This window comes from Ictalurus punctatus, chromosome 3, assembly GCF_001660625.3.
Source record: "Ictalurus punctatus breed USDA103 chromosome 3, Coco_2.0, whole genome shotgun sequence".
Taxonomy (NCBI): domain Eukaryota; kingdom Metazoa; phylum Chordata; class Actinopteri; order Siluriformes; family Ictaluridae; genus Ictalurus; species Ictalurus punctatus.
In genome coordinates, this window is record NC_030418.2 from 16,654,845 (window position 1) to 16,667,599 (window position 12,755).

The 12,755-nt window shown below is 38.6% G+C and overlaps 1 protein-coding gene across 8 annotated transcripts in view; it reads right to left on the bottom strand.

Moving 5' to 3' along the window:
- Positions 1-12,755, bottom strand: part of kcnma1a (potassium large conductance calcium-activated channel, subfamily M, alpha member 1a) — a 157,774-nt gene that overhangs the window by 19,110 nt on the left and 125,909 nt on the right. For 3 of the 8 annotated variants that reach the window (XM_053679671.1, XM_017464831.3, XM_053679670.1), the window contains exon 19: positions 4,366-4,459. In XM_053679671.1, coding sequence (XP_053535646.1) covers positions 4,366-4,459 — 94 coding nt within the window. Of the gene's footprint in view, positions 1-4,365; positions 4,460-6,175; positions 6,488-7,947; positions 8,029-8,848; positions 8,882-12,755 lie in introns of all 8 variants that reach the window. The other 5 variants (XM_047154234.2, XM_053679666.1, XM_053679667.1 and 2 more) reach the window with 4 other exon arrangements.

The window sequence follows — 12,755 nt, forward strand, 5'->3', positions numbered from 1 at the left end:
AATCAGTAAACCACCTTCACAAGGCTTACTGTAAATGTTATACTTGTGACAAAAGTGTACCTTTTAGCTCGTACATTATCTTATAATTTTGACATTAATCAAATAGCATATCCACAATATCAGCCAGAAGCAGAGCAGGTGTGTGTGACAAGGCCATCACTGTCAGAGTGGATCTGTGCTCCCATCATAGTGTGTGTGTGCTGGTGACACACACTGGTGACAGCGTTGGAGTGGAAGAGAATGAGCCTGAGCAGTGCGCTCACTGAGTGGCACCGGAATGGAAAGCCAATTACTGGCTTTTACCTCACTCAGCTTCTGACGCGCTGTGACCTCCACCCCCACCCCTAGTAAAAGCTATAACAGGGCTGCACTTTAAATATTTTAGGAATTTGCCCGATCTCATTTTGCTCTCCTGAACTGAAAGCCATTAATGTTTCAGAAAAGTGTCACGGCCAAAAAGGCTAATCTAAAACAGCGTGGCTGGATTGCTGAAGCTGATCTGGGGGAACAGTGACCATGAAAGAGGTCCTACTACTCTGCACTGCTAATACCAGAACTAGCATATATTTATCACATGGGATCACCTGGCTCCCATGAAAGCACTTGTAAGCACTCAGCAACTGGTCTAGCAGAGAGAGGCTTTTCTGAATGAATATTGGGTCTGCTGGTTTGTTATGGATGTGAGTGGGTTTTGACAAAGAAAAAAAAAAAGTCTTCAGGGTTACCGCTGGAGGTTGACATACAAACAAAGTTCACTGACAGGCACATGTTCAATGGATTATTTTTTTTGCAATGCAATTTAAAAGATAAAAATATTAAACTAGCACTTGATGTTGATGTATTCAGTCTGATAATGGATATCATCCATTTCTCTGGGATTCTATCATTTATGAGAGTACTTTGGAAGGAAGACCACAGGATACTTGTCAAGAGGCCATAACAATGTCAACAAAAGCCCACTGAGCAGCCCACTACAGGAGAGCTGAGTGGGTCTGAAAACCTGCTTTTGAGGTAATAGCCTGAGGCCACACAAGAGCAGCTTCCTCTCAGCTCCACAGCTACAGGGGTACATGCTTTTCCTTTTCTGCTACTCCACTGCGCAGACTTTCACCAGTAATTCCCTCAAACTCACACTATTTGATGGCAAATAGAATTCATCACCATGATACTGTTCTGGTCCACCCAGAAAGACTTTATTTTGTATATGCAATTTTTAAAAACATTTTTTTTACCAAAACCATGGTACAGATTTTATTAGGATAATAACTATAATGTATCACATAAGCAGGAGATAACTGATAATTAGGGCATTATTTTGTGATATTAAAACAGACACAGGAAATTGAGATAATGTTAAAAATATTTGGAATTGGATTTGGAAAATCTTCCTGTTACTGTATCTGTTCCAGTTAGCTTGTATTTTATTATTTTATTTATTAATTAGCATTTCTACTAGAGTTCCTCTCCTCATGCTGCGTTCCTCACCTGTCATGTATTGGTCCTTTAAACATTTGCTGATCATACATTTTTAATTGTGTAATATTATGCGTGTTGTTATTCAGTTGACATGAAATGGCTGAATATTACATCCATCATGCCTTGTTCTATTACATATCATTATTAACAATGAATTAGATTAGGTCTGTAAATTGCATTTGGACCTCCCCCTATTTATTTATAGAATAATGAATGATGAGACATTGGCCTTGTTTCCAATATTTGCGTAATGAGAGATAATATTCAAGCAAAATTAGTTATATCTACAACTTCTGCATCATTATCAGCAGTCCAAATAAATCTTGTTTCAATTTAAAACAAAATGTACTATCGAAACAATTTAACACTCTACAGGAAATAATACATTCAAAATAAGGCACATTATAGAGATCTAACAACAAGCTAGTGTTATCGCTTTCTCTCTCTCTCCCTCTCTCTCTCACCCATGCTCCACCTGTCTCCTAAGTGAGCTTATTCACTGACATTGCTTTGAAGCCTCCCCCTTTCACTCTACATTTCGACGCTGTTTGATTGCCGAAATATCACATCAAAGACGTGTCAATTAACACACTGGGATGATATCAGGCTGTGGGCAGGTGATAATAACAGTGAAAGCATTTAGTGCTTTTTCACCCCAGCTGAATATTTCATTATATGCGGCGTGTTTCACCACTCACTCTACAGACCCCTGTCACTTCCATCTTTTCACCATGCTGATTGCCACTGCACACCTCTGCCAAGATAGCTTCGTCTCAGCACTGTCAGCAAAGCCTGCCAGTCACCGCACAACTCTCTGCTCCACGCCACTCCAAACTAGCAATATGACATTACTGCTCTGGGAGCGGATCATGGCAAAATGCACTCCGACTTCCCACAATTAGATACGTCTCGGGTGCTATCAGAAAGTCTGTGTGCATTTTGTTAATTTCAGTTAGGAAAAGCTGTTCATTGTTTGCATGGCACTTTTGATAAAAAACAAAAAAAAGAAAGAAAAAAAGAAAGATGGCTTCATTAACACAACAGAAATAAAATGTGCCAGGATGCCTTTAATCCATTCAAATTCAAGAACTACCAAAGACTTGTAAAAATAAATAAATAAATAAATAATATAAAAAAGTGGTTTGTTTTCTGTGCTAAACCACACAGCACAGCTAAACATTTTCAAATTCAACCCTGTAACTTAAGTGTCACACGTTAATTACTAAGGGAATGCCCTAGATGTGATTTCTTAGAGTTAGAGTTATAACCAGAACAGCTTTTCACGGAGTGTTTAGCTATTCTAGCCCATCACTTGGCAGTCACTGAGTCCCTCAGTCCCTCTCCAGCAGCCTATGAAAGGAGCCTTTTGCTTTGAAATTTTTCCCCATCATACAAACTGACAAAGGCATGCTTTTCAAAAACCCACAGCCAATCTGTTGATCATTATTTATTTATGACGGCCTAGAGGCATAAAAGTATGTAAAAACCACAGTTGATATGGTATATACTCGCCGTTTTTTCCTCCCATGTTTGTACAATAAATTATCCCTAAGGCTACCTTAAACAATCACTTACCGTTGTGCGTAAAACACAATTTTCAAGGCTAAAGTATTCAATATGTGGTGTAATGACAGCAAAGGCAATGGTTGGAGAAGTGCACAGGTCTGCATTTGGTAATTTGATGTTTTGCTGCAGGGCTACGACTTGAAAAGCCTACACCTAGAACTGAGAACCTGTCATCCAGTACCCAAGAGCCAGCCGAACACAGAGGCACCCTAAAGCACAGGAAACTTTGGCACTGCTTTGAAGCATTTCAAAACAGGGTAAATAACTCCCAAGAATTATTATCACTCACAGATCAAAGGGAAGATGCATATATTACACTGCAAACAGGGACCATCATCTCAGCACAGAAAAATCGTTATAAGCTTTAAGAACTCAAAACTCAACATCTTTTTAAGCCGCTAGAAGAAAGCGAGTTTTTGCCTTTTACAGTTTGTTTAAGGGTATACTGAACTGTGTTCCAGTATTTATCTAATAAAAGACGCTGATGTGAAAAATACAAATGAGAGTATGTATGGTGTGAATTCAACTCCTATATATACACATTCTAAACCAAGGCATTATTTTTCATTGAACTGGAAAAACTAGAAGTACTCATGGCAAAAAAAAATGTGAAAAGTAAAAATGTTTACCTACATTTACATTTATTTCAGAACCAAATTACTAATAATACGAAATTATATGAGATCTGGGAATGAATATATCGTGTCTTGTCTTCCTGAATCTTGCTCTATGATCTCGAATGGACATTCTCATCTCTGGAGTTTCTGAATCCTTGCCACATGGGCAGAAAGCAAACCCTTTTATCGGTCAAAATCAATTAGCGGTATTATAATTCCTCCAGACAGGATAAAAGGAAGGTAATATTTGAATTCATTTTTGATTGCAATGGTACATCTCACATATGGCCTTAAGTTCCAAAAACACTACTCACTGGGGCCCCTACAATGAACGAAGAGCCTGAGGCTAAGTAACCATACGGGCATCCCTGATTGGCTGCTGCTGTCATTAGTGCCACCGCTGTTTAAGAACTACATGTGGACGAGACTGGGGGGGTGACAGCTGAGACTTTAAAGCAAGAGTATTTTTCAAACAGCTTTTCATAGCCTCTTTCATGACAGAAATATTTCAGCTCTATCATTAAGCACTGACAGGCTGACAGCTTAAACGCCTGAGCCTTAGAGGGCTCCTCTCCTCTCCTTCGCTCCCTCTCTCCCTCGCCACTCCTCCTACTCCCGCCAAACCCATCACCATCCCTCCCATCTCTCTGCCGCTCTCTCTTTCCTTTTGAAGGCTGCAGGGAGCGTCTCAAAATCAATGTCTTACCTCATCACTTTGGGTGAGCAGTTGGGTGAATTTCGCATGCCTCCGTTACGCTGCTTCTTTTTGGGTGACAGCGTTGATGGATGCTCGTCTTCAACTGCAAACACATGCAAAGAGTGTCAGTCTGTGGACAGCAGGGATTGTAATGTGTGCTGGGGATGACATATTAAAGAACACAAAAGGCAACTCTCAATCAATCATGGCGATATAAGTCAGATGCGACCTCCAAAAATAGAAAGAGAACATCGTTAGTAGGGACAAGTGTAAATTTCAGGAAGGCAAAAAAAAGCCATGAAGGACACTCATTAAGACATGAACTCAATGATTACTATTCTCTTTTTGCTCCGGAGTGTTAGCAATCTGCATCAGTAATGTATAACCTCTCTTCTGCATCATTGTCCTTGCATTCAGAACAAGGACTAAAGCAATGATGGAAGGAGTTTGGGGGGGGGGGGGGGGGTGTTATATGTTTTGCTTTCCAATGGATCACTACATGGCAAAATCAATTCTCATCATCTTACTTGTAACTGATGAGTGTGGGCTGGTCTGTGCATGTATCCCTCTATGCCACAAGCACTCTGAACCCACTGAGCTCACTCATCTAATGCTGAAACACCACTCCAGGAGGAAATTACTGAGGGGCCTATGAATGTCAAAAGCATCCCTCCTACTGAATGTACTATCTACAAGAGTGGAGCTGTATGAAGGTCAAAATCAGCTCCTTACACTCTCAGGAATGTCAGACTTAATAGCAATGCTACACAGTTCTGTAACAAGTACAAAACTATAGCTTATAGACCTATCCACTATGAATTGTGCAATGTTTTTATTTCTGTTATAATCTTTTCTCATTAAATAGTATTTATCAGTGTGATCAGATCTAATTTTAAAATGTCTTGTACAAGTTTTAATCTATTGTCCATACTAGAAAGTCTCTATCTGAGACACTTGTATTACACTCCAAACCTGCACAAATTTGGTTAGACTTCACAACCACAACACATAATTAAAGAAAAGTTTACCAGCAATGCAAGCAGTTCCAATATAAGACATATGGCCTCTGTGGATCACTCTCATTTGAGCATCATCTAATTTCACTAATGAAAAAGGACAAATTTAAAATGCTCTGTCTAGGTATGCACCAAATGCCACTGTTTGACATTTACAACTACACAGTGGCTAGAGCAATGTGAAGCACTAATCAACCTTCAAAATATCACTTGCAGTAAGGCACCATGGTGCAACCCTTTGTTTTCCTATTAAGACTAAGGAGTAAGTGGCCTTGTTGGGTTAGGCCACACTCCTGCCCTTGTTTCTCCAAATTAGACTGCAGAGATTTATGAGCTATACCAGTGCCCTTCAGTAAGAGGCTTAACAATGAAATAACTCTACCTGTACCATGGCTGCTCCAGTAACTCCCTGCTTGTTCCAAATTGCATTTGGGCACCTTTACAACTTCAATCAAAACAGGTTCTGTCCAGTGAAGTGTGATTGCTGTTCGAGACCACAAGCAACAATAAATGCTGCTCTTTTGTATCACTGCTCAGACAACTTGACTGGGCATCTGCCTTCCCTCACTTAATGCAACCTTCAAATGGTAACAGCAACAACAGAGTTGGAGACAGTGGCAGTGGAATAGAATCCGAAATCTCCTTCTGTGCAACCTACTGTACCCATTCCTACTCTCTAAACTGAACTGTACAGTACTCCTGGCAACTGCTGCAATACATATTCACACATGCACACACAGTGCTAGGGAGGGGGATGTTAGATCTGTTCCATGCAAGGTGTGGACTGCTATGGAGGCACCTACAAGGTGTGGGCGGGCGAGTGGAGGAGCGTATAGAGGAGGAGAGCGTGGAGGAGAGCATCGACGAGTGCAGGGAGGAGGAGAGCATGGTGGTGTTGGGGTAGTAGCGGCATTTCCCAGGCAGGCTGCGGGCCCGATTAAGGCCAGCCAGGCTGAGACCTCGACGTAAGGGTGGGACTGGAGGAAGCAGACTTCCTTTACAGTTAATTACAAAGGCTTCAGCAGAATGCTCCACTGCCAAAGTTTGTGGGACAGTCATACTGGTAGCTAATTTAATGGTGCGATTTTGAAAAGTAGGTTTAACTTCTTCTTTTACTGTCAAACAATGGAAGATAAGAACAGTGAGAAATCTTTTCTAGCACAATCAATGAATAAATGAATAAATAAATAAACAAACTCAAAAGGCAACCGTTATTTGAATTGCTTTTTAAGAATAATTGCTCATTAAGAATGATACAAAACACTTCATTATATATTATTAACCCCTATACAGCTTAGCAATAAAATGTGATTTTCTTTGTTGGACAATTTGTTTGACACTTTCCATACTATTCATCATTGTACAATGGTGGTTTTATGCAAAATGCAAAAAAAACAATCTGCCATCAGATTTCTAAATAGTTAACAAAGGAACCTTGGCTTTATTAAACACTTCTCAACCCATTTGCATGTGCGTAAAATGAAACATTCAATATGGCATTTGCCTAATCATTGCTACTGAGCATAAATTAAGGAAAAGATTGCTTCTTCACTCCCACTTATCAATATAACAGAACAAAATACTGCACACTATGCCTGACAAAGTCTGACTGATCCAGTCCATAGAGCAGCTACAATCATGCTGTATTTTAAAAGTACTACACTAATTTCTTAATCAGTTGAATCATGAACTCACATGAACATTGTCATTGTTCATTATAAATCTGTGGATATAGAGACCTTATCACCAGCACTGGAATAAACTAATAGAGCAAATAATTTCTTGTACATACCTATTTAAAATGATAAGTGATGACCTGATAAAATATGCTGAAGCTCTGAACCTTAAGTCGATTAGTGCGAGCAGATGAAGTATTTCACATGGACTTATCAAACACATTTCCTTCCACCAGAAACTGGAGACTAAAACATAATGACATCTAAACAACAGGCAGGAGGTTAACCAATATATGGTGTAAGTGGAAAAACAGTTTCCTTCTGCTCCCCAAACCTAGCTCTGAGCAATAAATAGATGGTTATTTCTGCCGTCAGCTGCCGCATAGACTTAAAGGCAGCCACAGATAACTCCTGGATTCATCTGGCCCCTGTCAAACACATGCAGCATTACAGAGTGGATATGTGCCGTGGCACTTTCACTGTGGATTTACAATAATCCAGACGGCAACTGTCCCTCCCTGAAATGCAAATGCTGTGATGAACCATGATTGCAGACCTTTATCAAGGCAGCAGTAAACTGTGAAATATGCAACTACAGACTATAGAAAAACTCAATTACATCATTAAAACACAATGATTTGACATCATCATTTTGCATGTTTATTATTATTAATTATTGTTGCTGTTATTATTATTATTAATATTTTTAAAACAATATAATTCACACAGCATAAGCATGTTATGCACATTTTAATCATACTCTAAGCATGCATATTATAATAAATAACAAAATAAAAATATATATTTCTTGGTCAAAGTAAATATAAAACAAAACTTATTGCTATTTCAGAGTTTGCTTTGATAAAGCAGAGCTCTGTGTTGGAAAGTAAGAGATTTACCTAAATTCCATTCTGCTTTGAACCGAACCCCAGCCTCTCTCTGACCTCCTGTTTTCCCTGGAGTTGTAGCGCCATCTGCTGCTGAAGGCAGCACAATACAAACACATCACTGAAACTCTAAACACACACTACAGGCCAAAAGTTTGTACCTTTCACTTAAATTGGCATGTTAGGATAAATAAATGAATAAATATAAACGTTTTCCTTTTTTCCAGATAGCAATATGTGTATTAACATGGAAAAGTTTGGATTAAATGCAGTAATAATGCACCATTGAATCTTAATTTGTTTTTGCTTAAACTTTAAATTCACAGACTTTATGAAGTTTGAGAAGCATTTCAGGAAATGTTATAATAGTATTATGCGCTCTTCACAAGTGCTTTAGTCAGTGGAAGATCAAGCTCATCCCAGAGCTTGATTAGTCAGAGATAGTGGCTGTGGGAGCCAGACCATCCAGAATGTAAGCATGTTGTGTTTTCTTGGTTCTTGCCAAATTGACTTTGTTATACAGTCACAAACTTTAAAAATCACAGTTTGCTCGCTTACGTTTGGCCTGTAGTGTATGTGCTATTTACGTGCATGGTATTACCAGCTCTTACACACTATCTCAAAGGGAGAGCATGTGCATTTTACACCATTAGTGCCTGATCTTTCACCTTTCTGAATGCAATAGAGCGTTTTTTTATTTTTTATTTTAATAATTGAATTATATTCTATCTCTGGAATTATTACAGGCCACTACCTATGTCTACAGAATCCTAAGAAAGCAGATTTGGAGTGAAATAATTTGGGGGGTGGGGTGGGGACAAAACAATAGCACAAAAGCAGGTTAGCTAGGTTAGATGAAGTGAGATGGATGAGTGGAACAGACGTTGAAAGTGGAAAACAGGAGAAAACTTACGTGATGTAACATATCCGTTATACTTATATTTGGCTGAAGAGAGTATAGATACAAATAAAAGATCATGAGAGAGGAGAGATGGAGGGGAGGAGAGAAAGAGAGAGAGAATAATAATGAGAAGCAGTAAACAGGCATGGATCACATGGTTATAAAGAACTTTAGGTTCAACCAAATTAAACATATTTAAATGAGGATGCCAGTGATGATGGTGATGAGAAGAAAAGCCAAAAAATGAGAGAATGGGAAAAGGCAGGATGAAAACCAAAAAGTCTGTCTTCAGTTTCTAAGCCAAGCTGACTGAAGATTTACCCTGATACACACCACATCCTGCTTACCATACTGATATCCTTAGTCTTACCGAATATTATACATGGTCTTAATGACTGTTGTTATAATGATATACTGTGACAATGAGGTACACATAAGCACAGTCTGCAAAAATGTTGAAAAATCTCCAATATTCTACACATCAGGTCTGAACAAATGTCCCCATATAACAATTATTAAAGCAGGTAAATAAGGAGGAAGCAGTAGTTTCTCATCAAATAAAATCTTTCAGCTTTGTGGACACTGCGGCCCTGATTTACCAGAATCCAAAAATAAACAGTTCTGTATGAAAATGGATCAATTGTGTGTGCATTTAATGGATGTATTTTCAAAAAATAATTGCTTAAATGTGCATTAGAAGTAGGAAGAGACAATGGGTAAATGAGGATTTTGTGTGTACTATTTGTTTTCAACAGCTGTGGCAAATATGTATCTTCGAGAAACTCCTGGAAGAGTTCAATTGAAACTTGCCACACATATACAGTAAAGTCCATAAATATTTGAGTAGTGACAAGGTTATTGTTATTTTAGCTGTCTACCCACAGTATAATGGAGATTAAATGAAATAATGAATATGAGCCAGTGAAGTGAGCCATCAATAGACTGAAAAATCAAAATAAACCCATAAGAGTGACAGCAAAAACACCAGATGTGGTCAAATTAACTATTTGGTACAGTTCCAAAAGAAAGAATGTACTGGGGAGCTCAGGAACACCAGAAGACCACGGAAAACAACTATAGTGGATGACAGAAGGAAAAAAAAAACCTTCACAACAGTTGGCCAGATCAAGAACACCCTCCAGGAGGTAGGGGTTTATGTGTTAAAGACAACAATCAAGAGAAGTTTTCATGTGAATACAGAAGATTTATCACAACACCACCCTATGGGCAGGTGAAACAAAGATCAACTTGTACTAGAATGATGGAAAGAGAAGATTATGAAGAAAGGAAAGAACAGTTCATGATCTGAAGTATCTTATGGCATGGACATGTATGGCTGCCAGTGGAACTGGTTTCTTTGTATTTATTGATGATGTGACTACTGACAAAAGCAGCAGGATGAATTCTGAAGTGTATAGGGCTATATGATCAGATTCAGCCAAATGCTTTAGAACCTTTCAGATGGTACTCCACAGTGCTGACTTCTTGTGTATATCTCATACTAAACTTTCAGAAATTAAAACAAAATCTAAGATAAAACAAAGGCAACCTGAGTAAACACAAGATACAGTTTTTAAATGATAATGTTATTTACTGAAGCAAAAAAAAAGTTGGTATCATCTGATACCAACTGGGCCTGTGTGAAAATGTATTTGCCCCCATAGTTACTAATTCCCCAAATCGATGAAAGTGCATTCATAAAGGGGTTCAGCTGGACTAGACACAACCAGGCCTGATTACTGCAAACCCTGTTCAATCAGATCAACACTTAAATAGAACTTTTTCAACAGCATGGAGTTGGTTAAAGGGTCTTACCCAGTAACACACTATGCCAAAAGTGAAATAAATTCCAGAAATGATGAGAAAGAAGGTGAGTGAAATACATCAGACTGGGAAGGGCTACAAAGCTATTTCAAAGGCTCTGGGACTGCAAAGAACCACAGCGAGAGCCATTGTCTCCAAATGGAAAAACTCTGCACAATAGTGAACCTTCCCAGAAGTGGCAAACCTTCCAAAATTAATTCAAGAGCACAGCAACAACTCATCCAGCAAGTCAGAAAAGAGCCAAGGAACATCAAGGAACTACAGGCCTCTCTTGCAACAATAAAGGTCACTGTTCATGACTCCACTATCAGAAAGACACTGGACAAAAATGGCATCCATGGAAGAGTGGCAAGATGAAAACCACTGCTAACCCAGAAGAACATTAAGGCTCGTCTGAAATCAGCCAAAGCACGGCTTGATGATCCTCAAACCTTTGTGGATTGATGAGTCGAAAGTGGAACTGTTTGGAAGACAGGGGTCCTGTCACATCTGCCATAAACCAAACACAGAATTCCTCAAAAAGAACATCATACCTACAGTCAAGCATGGTGGTGGAAGTGTGATGGTGTGGGGATGCTTTGCTACTTCGGGGTCTGGGCAACTTGTAGTAATTGAAGGAAATATGAATTCTGCTCTCTACCAGAAAATCCTAAAGGAAAATGTTCGGTCTTCAGTCTGTAAGTTGAAACTCAAGCACAATTGGTTTATGCAGTGAGACAATGATCCAAAGCATAGGAGTAAGTCCTAGTCCTAGATGTACATGAAGGACTGATCTCCTGTTATTAGAAGCGTTTGGTTGCAGTTATTGCTCCTAAACGTGATTTACATTTTAAACCAGATTTTAATTTTAAGGGGGCAATTAGTTTTTCACATTGGTGATAGGTGTTGGATAACTTTTTTTTGCTTCAATACAAAAATAATATAAATAAAAACTGTGTTGTGTGTTTACTCAGGTTGTCTTTGTTTTATGTGTCTTTGGAAGATCTAAAACTATTTAGTATGAGATACAAACATAAACAGAACAAATCATAGCACTGTATTTTGAAAGCAACCAAAGGTAGAGAGACACAAAAAAAGTGCTGTAATCCTTATGTTGTTCACCTGATTTGGACTCATATTCATTATTTAATTTCAACTCTAATATATTGTGGTAGACAGCTAAAATAACAATAACTATGTCAATGTTCAAATATTTAAGTACGTTAATGTTTTACGGCCAGTAGGCAGTAAAACACACAATAAACTGTTAAAAATATAACATGAATGCAAAATAAAAGACTGTAGAAAAGAGTGTGTGTTCTATTCATAAGGTATACGTGAATGTAAACTTTTTTTTAAACAGGCAATGCTGACAAAACTGGTGATGCAAATGTGCAATGACTCTCAAATATAAAACCAACTACATCATGGCAAAAATAAGACATCATTTTGAGATAAAGATAAAAATTTTTAAAAAGCCTTTCCATTATTACGACTTTTCGACTTCAACTGCTAGAAACTGGCTTTTGCAAGTTTAATACCTGCCCGTTTGGTGATATTAACTTGCACAAACAATCACTGTTCCCAAAAGTTTTCTGGCTTAGTAAATCACACGACAAAAGCTAAAATAATCTCCATGGACGTTTCCCCCCTTCAGCCTTTTAGGTAGAAATGCTCCAAATTCATATTAAGTACAAATCAGCTTGCACGTTTTTGTGTTACACATTCAAGCCTTTAGTAAGCCAGGGCTTTTTTTTCTATTAAAAATCACCATAGACAATCATATTCAACGTATCCTGCAAGGAATATCCCAATCAATACCATGCAGCCCCACAAGTCAGTCAGTGATACATTACTCGTGTTGCAGTTGGAGAAAATAACAAGATCAGATGAGCTGTAATGCAGGTGGAAATGATGAGACCCACTCAGTACCAAGTACTTCTCAGTGCCCTCCACTTTTCCCTGCTCTGCTGTTCTTTGCTGGGTATGCTGGGCTTGTCGAGTCACTAGAACTATATCTGATGCCTTAAAGGTCAGAGTGTAGAGCTACGATACGAGTGATCGAGCAGGGGCACCATGCCCACCCTGGCATCTGTCACTTGCTATCTGGAAAGCA